General features: G+C 45.4%; 1 protein-coding gene across 1 annotated transcript in view; it reads left to right on the top strand.

Annotated features, from left to right (window-relative positions):
* LOC124022346 (huntingtin-like) overlaps positions 1-27,318 on the top strand; it is a gene marked incomplete at its 3' end in the record, with an annotated part of 42,267 nt that extends 14,949 nt beyond the window's left edge. Inside the window, exons 11-14 of the mRNA XM_046337269.1 lie at positions 3,432-3,509; positions 9,976-10,379; positions 26,999-27,116; positions 27,200-27,318. Coding sequence (XP_046193225.1) covers positions 3,432-3,509; positions 9,976-10,379; positions 26,999-27,116; positions 27,200-27,318 — 719 coding nt within the window. The remainder of the gene's footprint in view (positions 1-3,431; positions 3,510-9,975; positions 10,380-26,998; positions 27,117-27,199) is intronic.
* Positions 27,319-27,500: the final 182 nt, after the last annotated feature.

Raw genomic sequence — 27,500 nt, 5'->3', positions numbered from 1 at the left:
TTGGTGTGTTCCTGGACTAGATATGGTGTGTTCCTGGACTAGGTTTGGTGTGTTCCTGGACTAGGTTTGGTGTGTTCCTGGACTAGGTTTGGTGTGTTCCTGGACTAGGTTTGGTGTGTTCCTGGACTAGGTTTGGTGTGTTCCTGGACTAGGTTTGGTGTGTTCCTGGACTAGGTTTGGTGTGTTCCTGGACTAGATTTGGTGTGTTCCTGGACTAGATTTGGTGTGTTCCTGGACTAGATTGTGTGTGTTCCTGGACTAGATTGTGTGTGTTCCTGGACTAGATTGTGTGTGTTCCTGGACTAGATTGTGTGTGTTCCTGGACTAGGTTTGGTGTGTTCCTGGACTAGGTTTGGTGTGTTCCTGGACTAGGTTTGGTGTGTTCCTGGACTAGGTTTGGTGTGTTCCTGGACTAGGTTTGGTGTGTTCCTGGACTAGTTTGGTGTGTTCCTGGACTAGTTTGGTGTGTTCCTGGACTAGTTTGGATGTGTTCCTGGATTAGGTTTGATGTGTTCCTGGATTAGGTTTGGTGTGTTCCTGGATTAGGTTTGGTGTGTTCCTGGATTAGGTTTGGTGTGTTCCTGGACTAGATATGGTGTGTTCCTGGACTAGATTTGGTGTGTTCCTGGACTAGGTTTGGTGTGTTCCTGGACTAGGTTTGGTGTGTTCCTGGACTAGGTTTGGTGTGTTCCTGGACTAGGTTTGGTGTGTTCCTGGACTAGGTTTGGTGTGTTCCTGGACTAGGTTTGGTGTGTTCCTGGACTAGGTTTGGTGTGTTCCTGGACTAGGTTTGGTGTGTTCCTGGACTAGGTTTGGTGTGTTCCTGGACTAGGTTTGGTGTGTTCCTGGACTAGGTTTGGTGTGTTCCTGGACTAGGTTTGGTGTGTTCCTGGACTAGGTTTGGTGTGTTCCTGGACTAGGTTTGGTGTGTTCCTGGACTAGGTTTGGTGTGTTCCTGGACTAGGTTTGGTGTGTTCCTGGACTAGGTTTGGTGTGTTCCTGGACTAGGTTTGGTGTGTTCCTGGACTAGGTTTGGTGTGTTCCTGGACTAGGTTTGGTGTGTTCCTGGACTAGATTGTGTGTGTTCCTGGACTAGATTGTGTGTGTTCCTGGACTAGGTTTGGTGTGTTCCTGGACTAGGTTTGGTGTGTTCCTGGACTAGTTTGGTGTGTTCCTGGACTAGTTTGGTGTGTTCCTGGACTAGTTTGGTGTGTTCCTGGACTAGTTTGGTGTGTTCCTGGACTAGTTTGGTGTGTTCCTGGACTAGGTTTGGTGTGTTCCTGGACTAGGTTTGGTGTGTTCCTGGACTAGGTTTGGTGTGTTCCTGGACTAGGTTTGGTGTGTTCCTGGACTAGGTTTGGCGGGTTCCTGGACTAGGTTTGGCGGGTTCCTGGACTAGGTTTGGCGGGTTCCTGGACTAGGTTTGGCGGGTTCCTGGACTAGGTTTGGCGGGTTCCTGGACTAGGTTGGTGTGTTCCTGGACTAGTTTTGGTGGGTTCCTGGACTAGTTTTGGTGTGTTCCTGGACTAGCACGTCTGATGAAACTAAAGAAGAAGTTGTGCATCATTATTATTATCATTATATTAGTTGATCATTTGGATCAGGTTGTTTTAGCTTTAGAATAGTTGAAATACATGGAAGGACTTTGGGTCCCAGAGGAGAGGTTGGAGAACCATTGGTCTACCACAGCTTTCTCTAACACTGCTGACTGGTCATATAGAGACCTGTGTTTACAGTAGTCCTCTTTACCACAGCTTTCTCTAACACTGTGTTTACAGTAGTCCTCTTTACCACAGCTTTCTCTAACACTGTGTTTACAGTAGTCCTCTTTAACACAGCTTTCTCTTAACACTGTGTTTACAGTAGTCCTCTTTACCACAGCTTTCTCTAACACTGTGTTTACAGTAGTCCTCTTTAACACAGCTTTCTCTAACACTGTGTTTACAGTAGTCCTCTTTACCACAGCTTTCTCTAACACTGTGTTTACAGTAGTCCTCTTTAACACAGCTTTCTCTAACACTGTGTTTACAGTAGTCCTCTTTGCCACAGCTTTCTCTAACACTGTGTTTACAGTAGTCCTCTTTAACACAGCTTTCTCTAACACTGTGTTTACAGTAGTCCTCTTTAACACAGCTTTCTCTAACACTGTGTTTACAGTAGTCCTCTTTACCACAGCTTTCTCTAACACTATGTTTACAGTAGTCCTCTTTACCACAGCTTTCTCTAACACTGTGTTTACAGTAGTCCTCTTTACCACAGCTTTCTCTAACACTGTGTTTACAGTAGTCCTCTTTAACACAGCTTTCTCTAACACTATGTTTACAGTATTCCTCTTTACCACAGCTTTCTCTAACACTATGTTTACAGTAGTCCTCTTTACCACAGCTTTCTCTAACACTGTGTTTACAGTAGTCCTCTTTACCACAGCTTTCTCTAACACTGTGTTTACAGTAGTCCTCTTTAACACAGCTTTCTCTAACACTGTGTTTACAGTAGTCCTCATTAACACAGCTTTCTCTAACACTATGTTTACAGTAGTCCTCTTTACCACAGCTTTCTCTAACACTGTGTTTACAGTAGTCCTCTTTACCACAGCTTTCTCTAACACTGTGTTTACAGTAGTCCTCATTAACACAGCTTTCTCTAACACTGTGTTTACAGTAGTCCTCATTAACACAGCTTTCTCTAACACTATGTTTACAGTAGTCCTCTTTACCACAGCTTTCTCTAACACTGTGTTTACAGTAGTCCTCTTTACCACAGCTTTCTCTAACACTGTTTACAGTAGTCCTCTTTAACACAGCTTTCTCTAACACTGTGTTTACAGTAGTCCTCTTTAACACAGCTTTCTCTAACACTGTGTTTACAGTAGTCCTCTTTACCACAGCTTTCTCTAACACTATGTTTACAGTAGTCCTCTTTACCACAGCTTTCTCTAACACTGTGTTTACAGTAGTCCTCATTAACACAGCTTTCTCTAACACTGTGTTTACAGTAGTCCTCTTTACCACAGCTTTCTCTAACACTGTGTTTACAGTAGTCCTCTTTACCACAGCTTTCTCTAACACTGTGTTTACAGTAGTCCTCTTTAACACAGCTTTCTCTAACACTGTGTTTACAGTAGTCCTCTTTAACACAGCTTTCTCTAACACTGTGTTTACAGTAGTCCTCTTTACCACAGCTTTCTCTAACACTATGTTTACAGTAGTCCTCTTTACCACAGCTTTCTCTAACACTATGTTTACAGTAGTCCTCTTTACCACAGCTTTCTCTAACACTGTGTTTACAGTAGTCCTCTTTACCACAGCTTTCTCTAACACTATGTTTACAGTAGTCCTCTTTACCACAGCTTTCTCTAACACTGTGTTTACAGTAGTCCTCTTTAACACAGCTTTCTCTAACACTGCTGACTGGTCCTGTCTGTGTCCCAGGCAAGATGCTGTCGGGGGAGGAGGAGGGGTTAGAGGACGACCCTGAGAGGGCAGAGGTCACCACCGGGGCCTTTACAGGTGAGACAGAATACCGGAACATCACCATTCATATCACTCAAGCACCTTATTATTGTTGTTATTATGATTTATTATGATTAATGATTTATTGTTATTATTATCGTTATTATTTGTTATTGTTATTAGTATTATTATGTATTATTATTGTTATTATTTATTATTGTTATTATTATTATGTATTATTAATTATTATTATTGTTATTATTTATTGTTATTATTTATTGTTATTATTATTGATGTTATTATTTATTGTTATTATTTATTATTATTGTTATTATTTGTTATTATTATGTATTATTGTTATTATTTATTATTATTATTGATTATTATTGTTATTATTTATTATTATTATTGATTATTATTGTTATTATTTATTGTTATTATTTATTATTATTGTTATTATTTATTATTGTTGTTATTATTTATTATTATTGTTATTATTTATTATTATTGTTATTATTTGTTATTATTATGTATTATTGTTATTATTGTTATTATTTATTATTATTATTTATTGTTGTTATTTATGTGTAATTGTTATGACATGTTGGCACGATGCTTATCCAATTGTTTGGATTCGTTTAAAGGTAAATCATTCGTTAATTGCCATGGTATCCGACATCATGTCGAGCCAATCGTATTATCATTAGGGGGGGGGGGGGTCTATTAAAATAATTAACTATCACTATTATGAATATTCAAATATTAACTCATGGAACATAGGATTTATGAAACTGACAGGGAATAGGCCTGTATCCTGCAGTTCACTGTTAATGTGAACCATCAGTATGAACCAACCGTCAGTATTAACCAACCATCCTTATGAACCAACCATCCGTACGAACCAACCATCCGTATGAACCAACCATCCGTATGAACCAACCATCCGTATGAACCAGCCGTCAGTATTAACCAACCATCCGTATGAACCAACCATCCGTATGAACCAACCATCCGTATGAACCAACCATCCGTATGAACCAACCATCCGTATGAACCAACCATCCGTATGAACCAACCATCCGTATGAACCAACCATCCGTATGAACCAGCCATCAGTATGAACCAGCCATCAGTATGAACCAACCATCCGTATGAACCAACCATCCGTATGAACCAACCATCCGTATGAACCAACCATCCGTATGAACCAACCATCCGTATGAACCAACCATCCTTATGAACCAACCATCAGTATGAACCAACCATCCGTATGAACCAACCATCCTTATGAACCAACCATCCGTATGAACCAACCATCCGTATGAACCAACCATCCGTATGAACCAACCATCCGTATGAACCAATCATCCGTATGAACCAATCATCCGTATGAACCAATCATCCTTATGAACCAATCATCCGTATGAACCAACCATCCGTATGAACCAATCATCCTTATGAACCAACCATGCGTATGAACCAACCATGCGTATGAACCAACCATGCGTATGAACCAACCATCCGTATGAACCAACCATCCGTATGAACCAATCATCCGTATGAACCAATCATCCGTATGAACCAATCATCCTTATGAACCAATCATCCTTATGAACCAATCATCCTTATGAACCAACCATCCGTATGAACCAACCATCCTTATGAACCAATCATCCTTATGAACCAACCATACGTATGAACCAATCATCCTTATGAACCAATCATCCTTATGAACCAACCATGCGTATGAACCAACCATCCTTATGAACCAACCATCCTTATGAACCAACCATCCTTATGAACCAACCATCCTTATGAACCAACCATCCGTATGAACCAACCATCCGTATGAACCAACCATCCGTATGAACCAACCATCCGTATGAACCAACCATCCGTATGAACCAACCATCCGTATGAACCAACCATCCGTATGAACCAACCATCCGTATGAACCAACCATCCGTATGAACCAACCATCCTTATGAACCAACAATCAGTATGAACCAACCATCAGTATGAACCAACCATCCATCAGTATGAACCAACCATCCATCAGTATGAACCAACCATCCATCAGTATGAACCAACCATCCATCAGTATGAACCAACCATCCATCAGTATGAACCAACCATCCATCAGTATGAACCAACCATCCATCAGTATGAACCAACCATCCATCAGTATGAACCAACCATCCATCAGTATGAACCAACCATCCATCAGTATGAACCAACCATCCTTATGAACCAACCATCAGTATGAACCAACCATCAGTATGAACCAACCATCAGTATGAACCAACCATCAGTATGAACCAACCATCCTTATGAACCAACCATCAGTATGAACCAACCATCCTTATGAACCAACCATCCGTATGAACCAACCATCCGTATGAACCAACCATCCGTATGAACCAACCATCCGTATGAACCAACCATCCGTATGAACCAACCATCAGTATGAACCAACCATCAGTATGAACCAACCATCCGTATGAACCAACCATCCTTATGAACCAACCATCCTTATGAACCAACCATCCTTATGAACCAACCATCCGTATGAACCAACCATCCGTATGAACCAACCATCCGTATGAACCAACCATCCGTATGAACCAACCATCCTTATGAACCAACCATCCGTATGAACCAACCATTAGTATGAACCAACCATTAGTATGAACCAACCATTAGTATGAACCAACCATTAGTATGAACCAACCATCCTTATGAACCAACCATCCTTATGAACCAACCATCCTTATGAACCAACCATCCAGTATCTGTATGCTGTGGGACGCAGCGAAGGGCTTTATTAGGAAATAGGTCCGTAGTGTTTCGCATCTGGGTCTCAGCAAGGAAGGAAAACCGTAGAGCACTTAAACTCCAAACTAAACTGTCACAATTGGAAGCGAGTACGCATATATCCCTACCACCCCCCCCAGACAAAATTCACAAATACGACATTATAAGGACAGACCTCAATCACGTACTTTAAGTATAGATATTTTACAGGACATCCTGTCCCCACCCAGGGAGAGGAGAGACCTTGGGCTATACTGACTTCCTTACAGGACATCCTGTCCCCACCCAGGGAGAGGAGAGACCTTGGGCTATACTGACATTCCTTATAGGACATCCTGTCCCCACCCAGGGAGAGGAGAGACCTTGGGCTATACTGACATTCCTTATAGGACATCCTGTCCCAGGGAGGGGAGAGACCTTGGGCTATACTGACATTCCTTATAGGACATCCTGTCCCAGGGAGGGGAGAGACCTTGGGCTATACTGACTTCCTTACAGGACATCCTGTCCCAGGGAGAGGAGAGACCTTGGGCTATACTGACATTCCTTATAAGGACATCCTGTCCCCACCCAGGGAGAGGAGAGACCTTGGGCTATACTGACATTCCTTATAGGACATCCTGTCTCCACCCAGGGAGAGGAGAGACCTTGGGCTATACTGACATTCCTTATAGGACATCCTGTCCCCACCCAGGGAGAGGAGAGACCTTGGGCTATACTGACATTCCTTATAGGACATCCTGTCTCCACCCAGGGAGAGGAGAGACCTTGGGCTATACTGACATTCCTTATAGGACATCCTGTCCCAGGGAGAGGAGAGACCTTGGGCTATACTGACATTCCTTATAGGACATCCTGTCCCAGGGAGAGGAGAGACCTTGGGCTATACTGACATTCCTTATAGGACATCCTGTCCCCACCCAGGGAGAGGAGAGACCTTGGGCTATACTGACATTCCTTATAGGACATCCTGTCCCAGGGAGAGGAGAGACCTTGGGCTATACTGACATTCCTTACAGGACATCCTGTCCCCACCCAGGGAGAGGAGAGACCTTGGGCTATACTGACATTCCTTATAGGACATCCTGTCCCAGGGAGAGGAGAGACCTTGGGCTATACTGACATTCCTTATAGGACATCCTGTCCCCACCCAGGGAGAGGAGAGACCTTGGGCTATACTGACATTCCTTATAGGACATCCTGTCCCAGGGAGAGGAGAGACCTTGGGCTATACTGACATTCCTTATAGGACATCCTGTCCCAGGGAGAGGAGAGACCTTGGGCTATACTGACATTCCTTATAGGACATCCTGTCCCAGGGAGAGGAGAGACCTTGGGCTATACTGACATTCCTTATAGGACATCCTGTCCCCACCCAGGGAGAGGAGAGACCTTGGGCTATACTGACATTCCTTACAGGACATCCTGTCCCAGGGAGAGGAGAGACCTTGGGCTATACTGACATTCCTTACAGGACATCCTGTCCCAGGGAGAGGAGAGACCTTGGGCTATACTGACATTCCTTACAGGACATCCTGTCCCCACCCAGGGAGAGGAGAGACCTTGGGCTATACTGACATTCCTTATAGGACATCCTGTCCCCACCCAGGGAGAGGAGAGACCTTGGGCTATACTGACATTCCTTATAGGACATCCTGTCCCCACCCAGGGAGAGGAGAGACCTTGGGCTATACTGACATTCCTTATAGGACATCCTGTCCCAGGGAGAGGAGAGACCTTGGGCTATACTGACATTCCTTATAGGACATCCTGTCCCCACCCAGGGAGAGGAGAGACCTTGGGCTATACTGACATTCCTTATAGGACATCCTGTCCCAGGGAGAGGAGAGACCTTGGGCTGTACTGACATTCCTTATAGGACATCCTGTCCCAGGGAGAGGAGAGACCTTGGGCTATACTGACATTCCTTATAGGACATCCTGTCCCAGGGAGAGGAGAGACCTTGGGCTATACTGACATTCCTTATAGGACATCCTGTCCCCACCCAGGGAGAGGAGAGACCTTGGGCTATACTGACATTCCTTACAGGACATCCTGTCCCAGGGAGAGGAGAGACCTTGGGCTATACTGACATTCCTTACAGGACATCCTGTCCCAGGGAGAGGAGAGACCTTGGGCTATACTGACATTCCTTACAGGACATCCTGTCCCAGGGAGAGGAGAGACCTTGGGCTATACTGACATTCCTTATAGGACATCCTGTCCCAGGGAGAGGAGAGACCTTGGGCTATACTGACATTCCTTACAGGACATCCTGTCCCCACCCAGGGAGGGGAGAGACCTTGGGCTATACTGACATTCCTTACAGGACATCCTGTCCCAAGGAGAGGAGAGACCTTGGGCTATACTGACATTCCTTACAGGACATCCTGTCCCAGGGAGAGGAGAGACCTTGGGCTATACTGACATTCCTTACAGGACATCCTGTCCCCACCCAGGGAGAGGAGAGACCTTGGGCTATACTGACATTCCTTATAAGGACATCCTGTCCCCACCCAGGGAGAGGAGAGACCTTGGGCTATACTGACATTCCTTACAGGACATCCTGTCCCCACCCAGGGAGAGGAGAGACCTTGGGCTATACTGACATTCCTTATAAGGACATCCTGTCCCCACCTATATGTTCATCAACCAATTATATTAAAACACTCTGCCCATTTTCTAAGAATTTGTAAGATACTTAATTTGCATAAAATGGACAGAGGCCAGTCTCAAAATCAATCAATAGCGTTTTTTCTCGAGAGTACTGATCACAGTACAATTTACATCAGGTTATATACTAAAAATGGCGTCATAGGTTTTAAACTGTCCTTCCTCCACTCCGATACAATGTCGGTATAGTTCACAAGTCTTCCCATGCTGTATACCACCTGTTAAATAATCTACTACAAGCCCAAGGTCTCTCCTCTCCCTGGGTGGGGACAGGATGTCCTGTAAGGAATGTCAGTATAGCCCAAGGTCTCTCCTCTCCCTGGGACAGGATGTCCTATAAGGAATGTCAGTATAGCCCAAGGTCTCCTCTCCCTGGGTGGAGACAGGATGTCCTGTAAGGAATATCAGTATAGCCCAAGGTCTCTCCTCTCCCTGGGTGGGGACAGGATGTCCTGTAAGGAATGTCAGTATAGCCCAAGGTCTCTCCTCTCCCTGGGTGGGGACAGGATGTCCTGTAAGGAATGTCAGTATAGCCCAAGGTCTCTCCTCTCCCTGGGTGGAGACAGGATGTCATGTAAGGAACACAACATTCCAGCCGGTCTGACGATAAACTCCATTAGTTTCTAACAAGGAACAGACGGTCCTTGTTCTAATTCTTGATTAAAACTAAACACATTATATTTAGTTTTATGATTATAATAAGATTCATACATCCATACAGTAACATAGTAGTATTCTGTTTTAGTCATAGTTCTGATTTTAAATGTATACAACATTGAGTCATTATTCATAAAAAATCCCTTTAACAAGATGTGAATTTATCACACACAACACCAGGCAAAAATAACTATTTAAATTGCTCCAGACCCAATCATCTGTTAGCAGTACAACTTCAATCAAATAGACCCAAACGGGGGGTCCATTCTTTACTCTCCCCTGGGGGGGTCTAATTCTTTACTCTCCCCTGTCTGTTGTATTGAAAGATGAGGTTGAGAGAGAGGGTGATGATTTCAATGTGTCCCCCACCTTGACTCAGCCTCTGTCGCGGGCGCCGACCCCACCGCCCAGGTGGTCGACATCATTACCCAGCAGCCCCGCTCCTCACAGCATGCTCTGCAGCCCGGCGACTCTGTGGACCTCGGTGGCGCCTCCTCGGAACAAGGAACGACTGCCCTCGGGACCTCCGGCGGTGAGGGAGGGGCGGGGACTCCCGAGTCGCCCAATGACAACGCAGAGGACGAGGACATGCTCAGCCACAGCTCCAGCGGGGCTAACGTTACCCCGGAAACGGCCGACTACGCCACACCGGAGAACGCGGAGATGCCCGACGGGCCCCTGCTGGACCCCCTGGGAGACCCCTCGCTGCCCCCGAGCGCCGACTCGTCGCAGACCACAGAGGGGCCGGACTCGGCCGTCACGCCTTCAGACGTTGCTGAACTCGTAAGTCTGCCTGACATGTAGGAGTGAGACTTTGTTATTTACAGAGAAGTAGATTTGATTTGATTTACGAGAAGCGAACACACTCGATTGTCCTCCGATGTTGCTGATACTGGGGGGATTAGAGATTAGAGATTGGAGTTGGAATGAGTGATTTGAATCAGTTGGGATGGACCAGGTTTCCCAGACCATAGAATTAGACTCAGTAGAATGAATCAAAACCCCATCATCGGTCGTGCAGGTTTCTGATTGGAACCCACTAAATGCCGTTGGTTGCATGTGTTAAACACTGAGGCTCACAGTGGTTGGCGTAACATTGCTTTGAATGGGAATGTCCGTTCCTCTAATTCTGATTCTATGGTCTGCCCTCCTCCCTCCCTCCCCACCCACCCCGTGACACGCAGTCGCGTCCGCGGTTGCCACGGGTGATGGTGGAGCCGCCGTTTGAGGCCCCTCCCTCTCCGACATCCACCGAGGGTCCAGACGCGTCCGACAGCGACTCTTCCGTCTACTCCTCCTCTTCCTCCTCTTCCTCCTCCGCCGCTGCTGCTGCTTCTTCTTCCTCCCTCTCTTCTGGCGCCGACACTTCCTCTAGCGGTAGTAGCAAGGTGATTGGCTAATTGGTTGATGATGTCATAGGGGAGGGGGGGGGATATACCTGGCTGTAGTTCCGTTTTGATCTTGTCACTCTCGTACGTCCGAACCCCCCCCCCCGCACCCCCCCCCCCCGTTCCTTAAGACCGGTACTCCACTCCCTGCTAAGAACCGCCCCCTTCTCCCCCCTCTCTCGTTTCCATGGCAATCTGGAGTCATGGATTTAATCCCCCTCCTGATTGGTTGCTTTCCCCATCCTTCTTGTTTGGTGATTTATTAGTTTTCTTAGATCATTGAAACTCTTCAGAAATCTAAAACGAATCCCCTCCCCCTCGCTCCTCCTTACCTCTCTCTCCCCTCTTCCCCTCCTTCCCCCATTCCCCTCCTTCCCCCTCTTCCCCTCCTTCTCTCCTCCTTCCCCCTCTTCCCCTCCTTCCCCCTCTTCCCCTCCTTCTCTCCTCCTCCCCCTCTTCCCCTCCTTTCCCCTCCTTCTCCCCTCCTTCTCCTTCTCTCCTCCTCCCCCTCTTCCCCTCCTTTCCCCTCCTTCTCCCCTCCTTCTCCTTCTCTCCTCCTCCCCCTCTTCCCCTCCTTTCCCCTCCTTCTCCCCTCCTTTCTCCTTCTCCCCTCCTCCCCCCCTCTCCCCATTGCTCCCCCTCTCCTGATCTAGTTATCTCTTGTGTTTTCTCTTGTTGGATTATAGAATGAGTTCTGTAGTTAACTGTTTACCCACATCATGGAATGAGTTCTGTAGTAACTGTTAACCCACATCATGGAATGAGTTCTGTAGTTAACTGTTAACCCACATCATGGTATGAGTTCTGTAGTTAACTGTTAACCCACATCATGGTATGAGTTCTGTAGTTAACTGTTAACCCACATCATGGTATGAGTTCTGTAGTAACTGTTTACCCACATCATGGTATGAGTTCTGTAGTTAACTGTTAACCCACATCATGGTATGAGTTCTGTAGTTAACTGTTAACCCACATCATGGTATGAGTTCTGTAGTTAACTGTTAACCCACATCATGGTATGAGTTCTGTAGTTAACTGTTAACCCACATCATGGTATGAGTTCTGTAGTTAACTGTTAACCCACATCATGGTATGAGTTCTGTAGTTAACTGTTAACCCACATCATGGTATGAGTTCTGTAGTTAACTGTTAACCCACATCATGGTATGAGTTCTGTAGTTAACTGTTAACCCACATCATGGTATGAGTTCTGTAGTTAACTGTTAACCCACATCATGGTATGAGTTCTGTAGTTAACTGTTAACCCACATCATGGAATGAGTTCTGTAGTAACTGTTAACCCACATCATGGTATGAGTTCTGTAGTTAACTGTTAACCCACATCATGGAATGAGTTCTGTAGTTAACTGTTAACCCACATCATGGAGTGAGTTCTGTAGTTAACTGTTAACCCACATCATGGTATGAGTTCTGTAGTTAACTGTTAACCCACATCATGGAATGAGTTCTGTAGTTAACTGTTAACCCACATCATGGTATGAGTTCTGTAGTTAACTGTTAACCCACATCATGGTATGAGTTCTGTAGTTAACTGTTAACCCACATCATGGAATGAGTTCTGTAGTAACTGTTAACCCACATCATGGAATGAGTTCTGTAGTAACTGTTAACCCACATCATGGAGTGAGTTCTGTAGTTAACTGTTAACCCACATCATGGTATGAGTTCTGTAGTTAACTGTTAACCCACATCATGGAATGAGTTCTGTAGTTAACTGTTAACCCACATCATGGTATGAGTTCTGTAGTTAACTGTTAACCCACATCATGGAATGAGTTCTGTAGTTAACTGTTAACCCACATCATGGAATGAGTTCTGTAGTTAACTGTTAACCCACATCATGGAATGAGTTCTGTAGTTAACTGTTTACCCACATCATGGAATGAGTTCTGTAGTTAACTGTTTACCCACATCATGGAATGAGTTCTGTAGTTAACTGTTAACCCACATCATGGTATGAGTTCTGTAGTTAACTGTTTACCCACATCATGGAATGAGTTCTGTAGTTAACTGTTAACCCACATCATGGTATGAGTTCTGTAGTTAACTGTTAACCCACATGGTATGAGTTCTGTAGTTAACTGTTTACCCACATCATGGAATGAGTTCTGTAGTTAACTGTTAACCCACATCATGGAATGAGTTCTGTAGTAACTGTTTACCCACATCATGGAATGAGTTCTGTAGTTAACTGTTAACCCACATCATGGAATGAGTTCTGTAGTAACTGTTTACCCACATCATGGTATGAGTTCTGTAGTTAACTGTTAACCCACATGGTATGAGTTCTGTAGTTAACTGTTAACCCACATCATGGAATGAGTTCTGTAGTAACTGTTTACCCACATGGTATGAGTTCTGTAGTTAACTGTTAACCCACATCATGGAATGAGTTCTGTAGTTAACTGTTAACCCACATCATGGAATGAGTTCTGTAGTTAACTGTTAACCCACATCATGGAATGAGTTCTGTAGTTAACTGTTAACCCACATCATGGTATGAGTTCTGTAGTTAACTGTTAACCCACATCATGGAATGAGTTCTGTAGTTAACTGTTAACCCACATCATGGAATGAGTTCTGTAGTTAACTGTTAACCCACATCATGGAATGAGTTCTGTAGTTAACTGTTTACCCACATCATGGAATGAGTTCTGTAGTTAACTGTTTACCCACATCATGGAATGAGTTCTGTAGTTAACTGTTAACCCACATCATGGTATGAGTTCTGTAGTTAACTGTTTACCCACATCATGGAATGAGTTCTGTAGTTAACTGTTAACCCACATCATGGTATGAGTTCTGTAGTTAACTGTTAACCCACATGGTATGAGTTCTGTAGTTAACTGTTTACCCACATCATGGAATGAGTTCTGTAGTTAACTGTTAACCCACATCATGGAATGAGTTCTGTAGTAACTGTTTACCCACATCATGGAATGAGTTCTGTAGTTAACTGTTAACCCACATCATGGAATGAGTTCTGTAGTAACTGTTTACCCACATCATGGTATGAGTTCTGTAGTTAACTGTTAACCCACATGGTATGAGTTCTGTAGTTAACTGTTAACCCACATCATGGAATGAGTTCTGTAGTAACTGTTTACCCACATGGTATGAGTTCTGTAGTTAACTGTTAACCCACATCATGGAATGAGTTCTGTAGTAACTGTTTACCCACATCATGGAATGAGTTCTGTAGTTAACTGTTTACCCACATCATGGAATGAGTTCTGTAGTTAACTGTTAACCCACATCATGGAATGAGTTCTGTAGTAACTGTTTACCCACATCATGGAATGAGTTCTGTAGTTAACTGTTAACCCACATCATGGAATGAGTTCTGTAGTAACTGTTTACCCACATCATGGTATGAGTTCTGTAGTTAACTGTTAACCCACATCATGGAATGAGTTCTGTAGTTAACTGTTAACCCACATCATGGAATGAGTTCTGTAGTTAACTGTTAACCCACATCATGGTATGGGTTCTGTAGTAACTGTTAACCCACATCATGGTATGAGTTCTGTAGTAACTGTTAACCCACATGGTATGAGTTCTGTAGTTAACTGTTAACCCACATGGTATGAGTTCTGTAGTTAACTGTTAACCCACATGGTATGAGTTCTGTAGTTAACTGTTAACCCACATCATGGTATGAGTTCTGTAGTTAACTGTTTACCCACATCATGGTATGAGTTCTGTAGTTAACTGTTTACCCACATCATGGAATGAGTTCTGTAATAACTGTTTACCCACATCATGGTATGAGTTCTGTAGTTAACTGTTTACCCACATCATGGAATGAGTTCTGTAATAACTGTTTACCCACATCATGGTATGAGTTCTGTAGTTAACTGTTTACCCACATCATGGTATGAGTTCTGTAGTTAACTGTTAACCCACCCACATCATGGAATGAGTTCTGTAGTTAACTGTTTACCCACATCATGGTATGAGTTCTGTAGTTAACTGTTAACCCACATCATGGAATGAGTTCTGTAGTTAACTGTTAACCCACATCATGGAATGAGTTCTGTAGTTAACTGTTAACCCACATCATGGAATGAGTTCTGTAGTTAACTGTTAACCCACATCATGGAATGAGTTCTGTAGTTAACTGTTAACCCACATCATGGAATGAGTTCTGTAGTAACTGTTAACCCACATCATGGTATGGGTTCTGTAGTTACTGTTAACCCACATCATGGTATGGGTTCTGTAGTTAACTGTTAACCCACATCATGGAATGAGTTCTGTAGTAACTGTTAACCCACATCATGGTATGGGTTCTGTAGTTACTGTTAACCCACATGGAATGAGTTCTGTAGTTAACTGTTAACCCACATCATGGAATGAGTTCTGTAGTTACTGTTAACCCACATCATGGTATGAGTTCTGTAGTTAACTGTTAACCCACATCATGGAATGAGTTCTGTAGTTACTGTTAACCCACATCATGGTATGAGTTCTGTAGTTACTGTTAACCCACATCATGGTATGAGTTCTGTAGTTAACTGTTAACCCACATCATGGAATGAGTTCTGTAGTTAACTGTTAACCCACATCATGGAATGAGTTCTGTAGTTAACTGTTAACCCACATCATGGAATGAGTTCTGTAGTTAACTGTTAACCCACATCATGGAATGAGTTCTGTAGTAACTGTTAACCCACATGGAATGAGTTCTGTAGTTACTGTTAACCCACATCATGGAATGAGTTCTGTAGTTAACTGTTAACCCACATCATGGAATGAGTTCTGTAGTTAACTGTTAACCCACATCATGGAATGAGTTCTGTAGTTAACTGTTAACCCACATCATGGAATGAGTTCTGTAGTAACTGTTAACCCACATCATGGTATGGGTTCTGTAGTTACTGTTAACCCACATCATGGTATGGGTTCTGTAGTTAACTGTTAACCCACATCATGGAATGAGTTCTGTAGTAACTGTTAACCCACATCATGGTATGGGTTCTGTAGTTACTGTTAACCCACATGGAATGAGTTCTGTAGTTAACTGTTAACCCACATCATGGAATGAGTTCTGTAGTTACTGTTAACCCACATCATGGTATGAGTTCTGTAGTTAACTGTTAACCCACATCATGGAATGAGTTCTGTAGTAACTGTTAACCCACATCATGGTATGAGTTCTGTAGTTACTGTTAACCCACATCATGGTATGAGTTCTGTAGTTAACTGTTAACCCACATCATGGAATGAGTTCTGTAGTTAACTGTTAACCCACATCATGGAATGAGTTCTGTAGTTAACTGTTAACCCACATCATGGAATGAGTTCTGTAGTTAACTGTTAACCCACATCATGGAATGAGTTCTGTAGTAACTGTTAACCCACATCATGGTATGGGTTCTGTAGTGTCACGAACCGGCTCAAAGCCCGTAACAAAGGGAGACAACGTGGAGATAAGGAGTAACAAAAGATATATTTATTAACTAAAGCAACTAAGGAAAATATCCAATGGTGTGTGTAATCAGTAGTCCGTAGTGTAAGTGAGTGTTTTGCATGCATGAATGTGATAATGCAGGGTGTTGAAAGGTGCCAAAGCACACAAACAAAAGGCCACCAAGAACCACACCACAATCTACAACAGGTGTCTGCATGGAGAGAGTCTCCTCCATGAATGTTGAAGAGGTCTATTTATCCTGGGAGACACCTGGCCCAGGTGTTTCCCATGTAGCTGACGACCCTCTCAACTCCGCCCACCGGCATCCTAATAAGGAAACAAGAACAAAGACAGAATACGGCAGACAGAGTGGGAGGGTCGTCACATTCCCCCCCATAAAACCGGGGACCAACAAGGACCCCGGAACAACATACCAGCCTCCCGCGCCCCAAATTGACACAGGCCTCTGCGTCCCAAATTGACACAGGCCTCTGCGTCCCAAATTGACACAGGCCTCTGCGTCCCAAATTGACACAGGCCTCTGCGTCCCAAATTGACACAGGCCTCTGCGTCCCAAATTGACACAGGCCTCTGCGTCCCAAATTGACACAGGCCTCTGCGTCCCAAATTGACACAGGCCTCTGCGTCCCAAATTGACACAGGCCTCTGCGTCCCAAATTGACACAGGCCTCTGTGCCCCAAATTGATGAGGGTTTACGTGTTCACACTTACAATTTGCCCCAGCCAACCTCCTCCCCAGACCTCAGCAACCTTCGCACAGGAAGCAACATTTAAGAGGAAAGAAAACAAGACCAGGAGGGAGCAGACAGGACAGAGAGAACATGACAATACGAAACAATGGTCAGTCACGTAAACATTAGGAACAGGGCGCACGAGAGAGCGCATCAGCAATCACGTTTTCAGTCCCCCGGATGTGCCTCACATCTAGATGGAATGATTGTAAAAATAAACACCATCGCATTATCCTCTGGTTTGGACACATCATGGACCTCAAAAAAGTGAGGGGGTTATGGTCGGTGTAGACCACAATAGGTACTACCCCGACCCGACATACACTTCGAAGTGTTGTAGCGCCCAAATGAGTGCTAGCGCTTCCTTTTCAATAACCGAATAGTTCAACTGATAATCGTTAAACTTTTTAGAAAAGAAACTAACAGGCTTCTCAATCCCAGACACATCTGCTTGCAGCAAAACTGCACCTGCCCCCACATGACTAGCATCCACCTGCAAGGTAAATGACAAATCCATGCGAGGAGCAGCCAGCACTGGAGTTGAGGTAAGCAACCTCTTTGAATCTTCAAAAGCGTGTTGACAACGAGTAGACCAAACGTAAACAGCCTTAGCTTTCAGCATATCTGTCAAGGGAGCGACCACAGTAGAGAAGTTATTACAAAAACTACGGTAATAACCAATCATGCCCAAGAAACGCATCAGTTCCTTTTTAGTAGTTGGTGGTGGAAAAGCATCAATAGCCACCACTTTAGCCCGAACAGGACGCACTTCACCCTGCCCAACCACTTTTCCAAGGTATGTAACGGTCGCCTGAGCAAACTCACATTTTGCCAGATTGATTGTGAGGCGACCTGCAGCCAGACGTTCAAACAAGGCTTGAATACGGGACAGATGTTCTTCCCAAGTATCTGCATAGATCACTACATCGTCCAAATAAACAGCGCACCCGGTCAGACCGGCGACAACCCTGTTCATAAGTCGCTGAAAAGTGGCAGGTGCATTGCGCAGACCGAAACTCATAACTGAATACGAGTACAGACCAAAGGGTGTAATAAAGGCAGAGATTTCACGTGCCCTACTCGTCAGTGGCACCTGCCAATAGCCTTTTAACAGGTCAAATTTGCTCACAAACTTAGCTGCACCGACTTGATCAACACAGTCCTCCATCCGAGGAAGAGGAAATGAATCTGGCTTTGTGACACTGTTTACCTTACGGTAGTCCGTACAAAAACGGTTTGTTCCATCCGGTTTACTGACCAAGATACAGGGAGAAGCCCAACTGGAGAAAGAAGGCTCTGCTATCTTACTCTCCAGCATGTACTTGACCTCAGCATCCAGACAACGTAGTTTCTCTGAAGAAACTCTATAGAACCGCTGACGAATGGGGTCAGCACCTCCAATGTCAATATCATGTTCTATTAAGTTTGTACGTGTAGGTGTATCAGAAAATAAACCTGGAAATCTCTGAATCAGACCAACCATCTCTTTCCGCTCATCAACAGGTAGGTGAGTGAGAAGACTGTCTAAAATATCCAGTGTTTCTGAATTTTTCAATCTACCCTGCAATATACAATCGTCAGGACCAGGAACATCTTCCTCCTCATGCACAGATCTAGCACGACAAGAACCCAAGGAAACAACGGTATCAGCCAAAAGAACAGGTTTACCGTCCTCTGTAGAATCCCACTGTTCAGTCTCAGAGGAACGTGCATAATAGGGTTTTAACAGATTTACATGGCACAGCTGGTGTGCTTTCCTCCGTTCTGGAGTGGCAACTAGATAATTTTGCTCAGTGTACTGGCGCACCACTGTATATGGACCTTGAAACTTGGCTTGAAAAGGAGAACCAACAATTGGCAGCAGAGCAAGAACCTGGTCACCTGGACTAAAGTGACGAGGCTCAGTTCGGCGATCAAATATGCCCTTCATCCTATCCTGTGAAGATGATAACTTCTCTTTAGCCATTTCACCAGCGGCATACAGCCGTCGCCGGAAATCACACACATACGAACACAGGGACTGAGGAGGCTCGGGAGACTTCCAGTCATCCTGGAGAACAGATAAAAGTCCACGCACCCTATGTCCAAACACAAGGTCATTTGGACTGAAACCTGTGCTCTCCTGTGAAACTTCCCTAGCGGCTAACAGTAACCAAGGCAACCCCTCCTCCCAATCCTTATCCATCTCAGTACAATAAGCTCTCAACAAAGACTTAAGTGTTTGATGGAAACGTTCCAGTGCTCCTTGACTTTGCGCGTGATAGGCGCTAGACACATTGTGTTTAATATGGAGCTGTTGAAGAACCTGACCAAACAGATTAGAGGTAAAATTAGATCCTTGATCACTCTGAATGACCTTAGGGATTCCAAACAATGAGAGAAACTGAGTCAAAGCTTTTAACACCGATTTAGTCGTGATAGATCGGAGAGGATAGGCAGCAGGAAACCTAGTGGTCTGACACATCACAGTGAACAGGTAACTGCTACCCTTTTTAGAACGAGGCAGAGGACCCACACAGTCAATAATCAGATACTCAAAAGGTTGGCTGAGTACAGGAATAGGAAACAATGGTACTGGTTTAATAGCTTGATTAGGCTTACCAGTTAATTGACAGGTGTGACAAGTTTTGATAAAATCAGAAACATCCCTCTTTAATCTAGGCCAAAAGAAATGTCTTAATATGCGATTGTAGGTTTTCCTCACCCCCATATGTCCAGCAACGTCACTGTGAGAAGTTTCCAACACCAACTCACGAAGCTTAACTGGTACAACAACCTGACTAATTGCCTCCCCCAGAAAAACACTATCATGAGACACCCACTTTCTCATCAGGACATCCTCTTGGAGAAAATAGCCATGGGCGACATCTCCCAACTGTTCTATAGGCACAATTTGATCACGCAACTCTTCCAACGTGGGGTCATCCCGTTGAGCATTGATTAGATCTGAGCGGGTTACAGATAACGGGATAACAGGGAAAACAGTGACATACTTTGTATTATTATCATTAGTCGGCGCAGTGACTAGTTCGCCACGGCTCATAGAACGTGTCACTGCACACGCAGAGAACACCTCTGGGAAACTCTGTACACTCTCATCAGGAATCCCAACAAATGACGGCTTAGTGGAAACCACTAGAGATGGAAACACAACTGGCCATACACGCTCACCTGCTAAGTTATTCCCAAGGATAACGTCGATACCCTCAATAGGCAACGAAGGACGCACCCCCACAACAACTTCACCCTTCACCAGCCCACAATCCAACATCAGTTTATGCAATGGAACTGACAGAGTGTTCAAACCTATTCCCCTAATTAGAACACTATTCCCCGAATCAGTCTCAGCAGAAAAGGGTAACACAGACTCCAACACAAATGATTCAGAGGCACCTGTGTCTCTCAGGATCTTCACTGGCACTAGGTCTTTACTTCCTAACATAGACACAAAACCTTCTGTAATGAAAGGTAAATAGTCTGGATCAATATGGACTTTCACATTCTCCTGGGCCTGAGGAAATGAGTCAAGAATGAACTGATGTGGAACAGGTGCAGCTAACGCAGCAGGCTTAGATTTAGCGTAAGCACCCTTTGACCTGAGAAGTGGACATTCGTTTTTCCAATGACCTGAACCTTGACAGTAGTGACACTCCTGCCCAAAGTCAGCCTTACCATGGGAGTCAGGTTCAACCCTAGTTGAATAGAACTCTGCCCGAGAATCAAAGTATCTCGGTGAGCGAAGCCCAAATCTATCCGAACGCCCCCACTCTTTCCGAATACGGGGTTTTGCAAAGACACTTTTGTGAGTCAACACATACTCGTCCGCCAAAACCGCAGCTTCAGCAACATTCTTTACTTTCTGTTCATTAATATAAGTGGCAATACGATCAGGAATTGTGTCCTTAAATTGCTCTAACATAATCAGATCACACAGCCCTTGGAAAGTCACAACTGCAGAGGCAGAACACCAGCGATTAAACTGTAAAGATAACTGTCGCGCAAACTCAACATGAGTCTGGTTATCGTCCCTTTTTAAAGTTCTAAATCGTTGGCGGTAAGCCTCAGGGACCAATTCATAAATCTGTAACACAGCTGTTTTAACTTTATCATAACTGGCACTGTCGTGTACACTAAGAGCTGAATATGCTTCCTGCGCTTTACCAGTCAGCACACACTGCAACATTAAAGTGCGGTCAGAATCAGGCCAACTCCTAGCGTTAGCAACCCGCTCAAACAACGAAAAGAATGTCTCGGGGTCCCTTTCATTAAACCGAGGCAATAACCGCAAGTTCCCAACAATATCAAATGTCTCTGGGGCACGACCAAAAGCGGAACTACCCCTAGGTAAATCTGGGTCACCTTCCCAAAACAAACTCTCCCCTGAGATCTTTCCTTCCCTAACCAACTCTATACGTTCTTGTTGCAACTTGATTTTAGCACGCTCCATATATTGTTTAAATGCCAATTCCTTTTCATATTTCACACGATCATGCTCTAGCTTCTCACGATCATGCTGCCGATCATGCTCTAGCTTCTCACGATCATGCTCTAGCTGTAACAAAAGCAGTTCTTTCTGCTGTTCAAAAAGAAGGCTACTAGGACTAACCGATGGAATGGCCATTGTAACGTTATGGGAGACAACAAATCCTCAGCAGAGGCTGGCCCGGTGGTAACTTCAAGAATACCACTCTCCATCAGATTGGCTTTCAATATCAACCTAATAGAATTCTTTAGACGTTTATCACTAATCTCAACCTTGTAGTGTTCCGCGACCTTCAACAGCTGTTCTTTAGTACCTAAATCTAACAATTCCTCTGATGGAGAGCGAATGAACTTATCTACATAAGACGCCATAATCACACAAAAAAAAATTCTCGCTCTTCCCTTCTGCTGAGCACACCAGAACACAACCCGAGAATTGACAATCACCCTGAGCACCACAGAAGAGAGATGAGATATGGAGCTTCCCCAAAACCTACAATAACTCAACCCTAGTCTTCGTGCAGATTTGCGGTGGGAATTTACGCACTGTAGCCCGCTGGCAAGGAAATAGAACTCCCCAGCATGCTGGCAAATTCCACCAAGCCACGGATGTGCCCCCGAGACAACTGCTCAGTCCACAGACACCACAAAAAAATAACAAACATTAACCATGCCCAACATATTCCAAAAAATGAAACACGTCGCTAAACCTATCAGGGGAAAAAGGCTATAGCTCCGGGTAGCAAGTTCCACTACCCTACACAAATCTCCTACCGAGGTACACAGCCGATTTACTCACCTCCTCAGACTGACTTCCCAACAGAAAGTAGAACAAGAGTTTCCAGGCTAGGCAAGGCCTAGAAACTAACCATTATACTCTCTCCAACGCAGCACACAAACCAAACAACAAAGGCAACCAATACTGGGCCGATCACACTCAAACACCATATTCAAACCAAACACGTACCTCCACGGTCTCCCAAACCAATAGTTCAAAGATCCCGGACGAGCCCCCACTTGTCACGAACCGGCTCAAAGCCCGTAACAAAGGGAGACAACGTGGAGATAAGGAGTAACAAAAGATATATTTATTAACTAAAGCAACTAAGGAAAATATCCAATGGTGTGTGTAATCAGTAGTCCGTAGTGTAAGTGAGTGTTTTGCATGCATGAATGTGATAATGCAGGGTGTTGAAAGGTGCCAAAGCACACAAACAAAAGGCCACCAAGAACCACACCACAATCTACAACAGGTGTCTGCATGGAGAGAGTCTCCTCCATGAATGTTGAAGAGGTCTATTTATCCTGGGAGACACCTGGCCCAGGTGTTTCCCATGTAGCTGACGACCCTCTCAACTCCGCCCACCGGCATCCTAATAAGGAAACAAGAACAAAGACAGAATACGGCAGACAGAGTGGGAGGGTCGTCACAGTAGTTACTGTTAACCCACATGGAATGAGTTCTGTAGTTAACTGTTAACCCACATCATGGAATGAGTTCTGTAGTAACTGTTAACCCACATCATGGTATGGGTTCTGTAGTTACTGTTAACCCACATGGAATGGGTTCTGTAGTTAACTGTTAACCCACATCATGGAATGAGTTCTGTAGTTACTGTTAACCCACATCATGGTATGAGTTCTGTAGTTAACTGTTAACCCACATCATGGAATGAGTTCTGTAGTTACTGTTAACCCACATCATGGTATGAGTTCTGTAGTTACTGTTAACCCACATCATGGTATGAGTTCTGTAGTTAACTGTTAACCCACATCATGGAATGAGTTCTGTAGTTAACTGTTAACCCACATCATGGAATGAGTTCTGTAGTTAACTGTTAACCCACATCATGGAATGAGTTCTGTAGTTAACTGTTAACCCACATCATGGAATGAGTTCTGTAGTTAACTGTTAACCCACATCATGGAATGAGTTCTGTAGTTACTGTTAACCCACATCATGGAATGAGTTCTGTAGTTAACTGTTAACCCACATCATGGTTCCTCCTTTTGTTGCGTCAAACCCAGTTCAGTGATTTAGTTTCAAGGTTGCAAAAATCTGCGGACTTTTCCAGAAATCCTGGACAGGAAGATTTCCTGCTTCTTTTTCCTCTGATTCCGGGAATCTTCCAACTGGAATTTCTGGAAAACCTGGGAATTTAAGGAAAAATGTTTACATCATTTTGTCTCCCAATTTAGAGATCTACCAATGTCCCCTGAGTGCTTCTCAATCCCAAAGGATGTTAAGCAGTAGACTGTTGTTATACCCGGTAGACTGTTGTTATACCCGGTAGACTGTCGTTATACCCGGTAGACTGTCGTTATGCCCGGTAGACTGTCGTTATGCCCGGTAGACTGTCGTTATGCCCGGTAGACTGTCGTTATGCCCGGTAGACTGTCGTTATGCCCGGTAGACTGTCGTTATGCCCGGTAGACTGTCGTTATGCCCGGTAGACTGTCGTTATGCCCGGTAGACTGTCGTTATGCCCGGTAGACTGTCGTTATGCCCGGTAGACTGCCGTTATGCCCGGTAGACGGCTGTTATGCCCGGTAGACTGTTGTAGACGGCTGTTATGCCCGGTAGACTGTTGTTAACGGCCGTTATGCCCGGTAGACGGCTGTTATGCCCGGTAGACGGCTGTTAACGGCCGTTATGCCCGGTAGACTGTCGCTATGCCCGGTAGACTGTCGCTATGCCCGGTAGACTGTCGCTATGCCCGGTAGACTGTCGCTATGCCCGGTAGACTGTCGCTATGCCCGGTAGACTGTCGCTATGCCCGGTAGACTGTCGCTATGCCCGGTAGACTGCCGCTATGCCCGGTAGACTGCCGCTATGCCCGGTAGACTGCCGCTATGCCCGGTAGACTGCCGCTATGCCCGGTAGACTGCCGCTATGCCCGGTAGACTGCCGCTATGCCCGGTAGACTGTCCCTATGCCCGGTAGACTGCTGTTAACGGTCGTTATGCCCGGTAGACTGTCGTTATGCCCGGTAGACTGTCGCTATGCCCGGTAGACTGTCGCTATGCCCGGTAGACTGTCGCTATGCCCGGTAGACTGTCGCTATGCCCGGTAGACTGTCGCTATGCCCGGTAGACTGTCGCTATGCCCGGTAGACTGTCGCTATGCCCGGTAGACTGTCGCTATGCCCGGTAGACTGCCGCTATGCCCGGTAGACTGCCGTTAACGGTCATTATGCCCGGTAGACTGTCGCTATGCCCGGTAGACTGCTGTTAACGGTCATTATGCCCGGTAGACTGCCGCTATGCCCGGTAGACTGCCGCTATGCCCGGTAGACTGCCGCTATGCCCGGTAGACTGCCGCTATGCCCGGTAGACTGCCGCTATGCCCGGTAGACTGCCGCTATGCCCGGTAGACTGCCGCTATGCCCGGTAGACTGCCGCTATGCCCGGTAGACTGCCGCTATGCCCGGTAGACTGCCGCTATGCCCGGTAGACTGCCGCTATGCCCGGTAGACTGCCGCTATGCCCGGTAGACTGTCGTTATGCCCGGTAGACTGTCGTTATGCCCGGTAGACGATCAGCTGTCAGTAGCTATGAAGAGTAGACGTGTTCTTGTCTGCTGAACTAACATACTGGACTTGTGTGTTGAATAATGAACCTCAGTCACTGATGTCTGTCTCTGTGTCTGTCTCTCTGTGTGTGTGTGTCTGTCTCTCTGTGTGTGTGTGTCTGTCTCTCTGTGTGTGTGTGTCTGTCTCTCTGTGTGTGTGTGTCTGTCTCTCTGTGTGTGTGTGTCTGTCTCTCTGTGTGTGTGTGTCTGTCTCTCTGTGTGTGTGTGTCTGTCTCTGTGTGTGTGTGTGTGTCTGTCTCTGTGTGTGTGTGTGTGTCTGTCTCTGTGTGTGTGTGTGTGTCTGTCTCTGTGTGTGTGTGTGTGTCTGTCTCTGTGTGTGTGTGTGTGTCTGTCTCTGTGTGTGTGTGTGTCTGTCTCTGTCTCTGTGTGTGTGTGTGTGTCTGTCTCTGTGTGTGTGTGTGTGTGTGTGTCTGTCTCTGTGTGTGTGTGTCTGTCTCTGTGTGTGTGTGTGTCTGTCTCTGTGTGTGTGTGTGTGTGTGTGTCTGTCTCTGTGTGTGTGTGTGTGTGTGTGTGTGTGTCTGTCTGTCTCTGTGTGTGTGTGTGTGTGTGTGTGTCTGTGTGTGTGTGTGTGTGTCTGTCTGTGTGTGTGTGTGTGTGTCTGTCTCTGTGTGTGTGTGTGTGTCTGTCTCTGTGTGTGTGTGTGTGTCTGTCTCTGTGTGTGTGTGTGTGTGTGTGTGTCTCTGTGTGTGTGTGTGTGTCTCTGTGTGTGTGTGTGTGTCTCTGTGTGTGTGTGTGTCTCTGTGTGTGTGTGTGTCTCTGTGTGTGTGTGTCTCTGTGTGTGTGTGTGTGTGTGTCTCTGTGTGTGTGTCTCTGTGTGTGTGTCTCTGTGTGTGTCTGTCTCTGTGTGTGTGTGTGTGTCTGTCTCTGTGTGTGTGTGTGTCTGTCTCTGTGTGTGTGTGTGTGTGTCTGTCTCTGTGTGTGTGTGTGTCTGTCTCTGTGTGTGTGTGTCTGTCTCTGTGTGTGTGTGTGTCTGTCTCTGTGTGTGTGTGTGTGTGTGTGTGTGTGTGTGTGTGTGTGTGTGTGTGTGTGTGTGTGTCTGTGTGTGTCTCTGTGTGTCTCTCTGTGTGTGTGTCTCTGTGTGTCTCTGTGTGTGTGTGTCTCTGTGTGTGTGTCTCTCTGTGTGTGTGTCTCTCTGTGTGTGTGTCTCTCTGTGTGTGTGTCTCTCTGTGTGTGTCTCTGTCTCTGTGTGTGTGTGTCTGTCTCTGTGTGTCTCTCTGTGTGTGTGTCTCTCTGTGTGTGTGTCTCTCTGTGTGTGTGTCTCTCTGTGTGTGTGTCTCTCTGTGTGTGTGTCTCTCTGTGTGTGTGTCTCTGTGTCTGTGTCTGTGTCTGTGTGTGTGTGTCTCTGTGTGTGTGTCTCTCTGTGTGTGTGTGTCTGTCTCTGTGTGTGTGTCTCTCTGTGTGTGTCTCTGTCTCTGTGTGTGTCTCTGTCTCTGTGTGTGTGTGTGTCTCTGTGTGTGTGTGTGTCTCTCTGTGTGTGTGTCTCTCTGTGTGTGTGTCTCTCTGTGTGTGTGTCTCTCTGTGTGTGTGTCTGTCTGTGTGTGTGTCTGTCTGTGTGTCTCTCTGTGTGTGTGTGTGTGTGTCTGTGTGTCTCTCTGTGTGTGTGTCTGTGTGTCTCTCTCTGTGTGTCTCTCTCTGTGTGTGTGTGTGTGTGTGTGTGTGTGTGTGTGTGTGTGTGTGTGTGTGTGTGTGTGTCTCTCTCTGTGTGTGTGTGTGTGTGTGTGTGTGTGTGTGTGTGTGTGTGTGTGTGTGTGTAGGTGTTGGACACCAGTGAGAGTCTGTATTCAGGGATGCAGATTGGAACTTTACAGGATGAGGAAGAAGAGGGAGCCGTACCTTCATCACACCCTGAACCCTTCTCCCAGTCCGCACTGGGTACGACACGCTACACACACAGTATACACGTGTTACAAACACACACACAGTACACACACACACTGACGTTGTTGTTGTTGTAGCTCTGAGTAGACCCCACCTCCTAGAGGGCAGAGGTCACAACAGACAGGCGTCAGACAGCAGTGTGGATCACTTCATACCAAAGGAGGAACCAGCGGAGACCACAGAGCTGGAGAACAAGGTACACACACACACACACACACACACACACACACACACACACACACACACACACACACACACACACACACACACACACACACACACACACACACACACACACACACACACACACACACGAGACACACACACGGAGACACACACACGGAGACACACACACGGAGACACACACACGGAGACACA

Source organism: Oncorhynchus gorbuscha, unplaced genomic scaffold (genome assembly GCF_021184085.1).
Source record: "Oncorhynchus gorbuscha isolate QuinsamMale2020 ecotype Even-year unplaced genomic scaffold, OgorEven_v1.0 Un_scaffold_1352, whole genome shotgun sequence".
In the NCBI taxonomy this organism is placed as follows: domain Eukaryota; kingdom Metazoa; phylum Chordata; class Actinopteri; order Salmoniformes; family Salmonidae; genus Oncorhynchus; species Oncorhynchus gorbuscha.
Note: the sequence above shows the minus strand (reverse complement) of the source record. Positions and strands in the feature narration are given on the sequence as shown.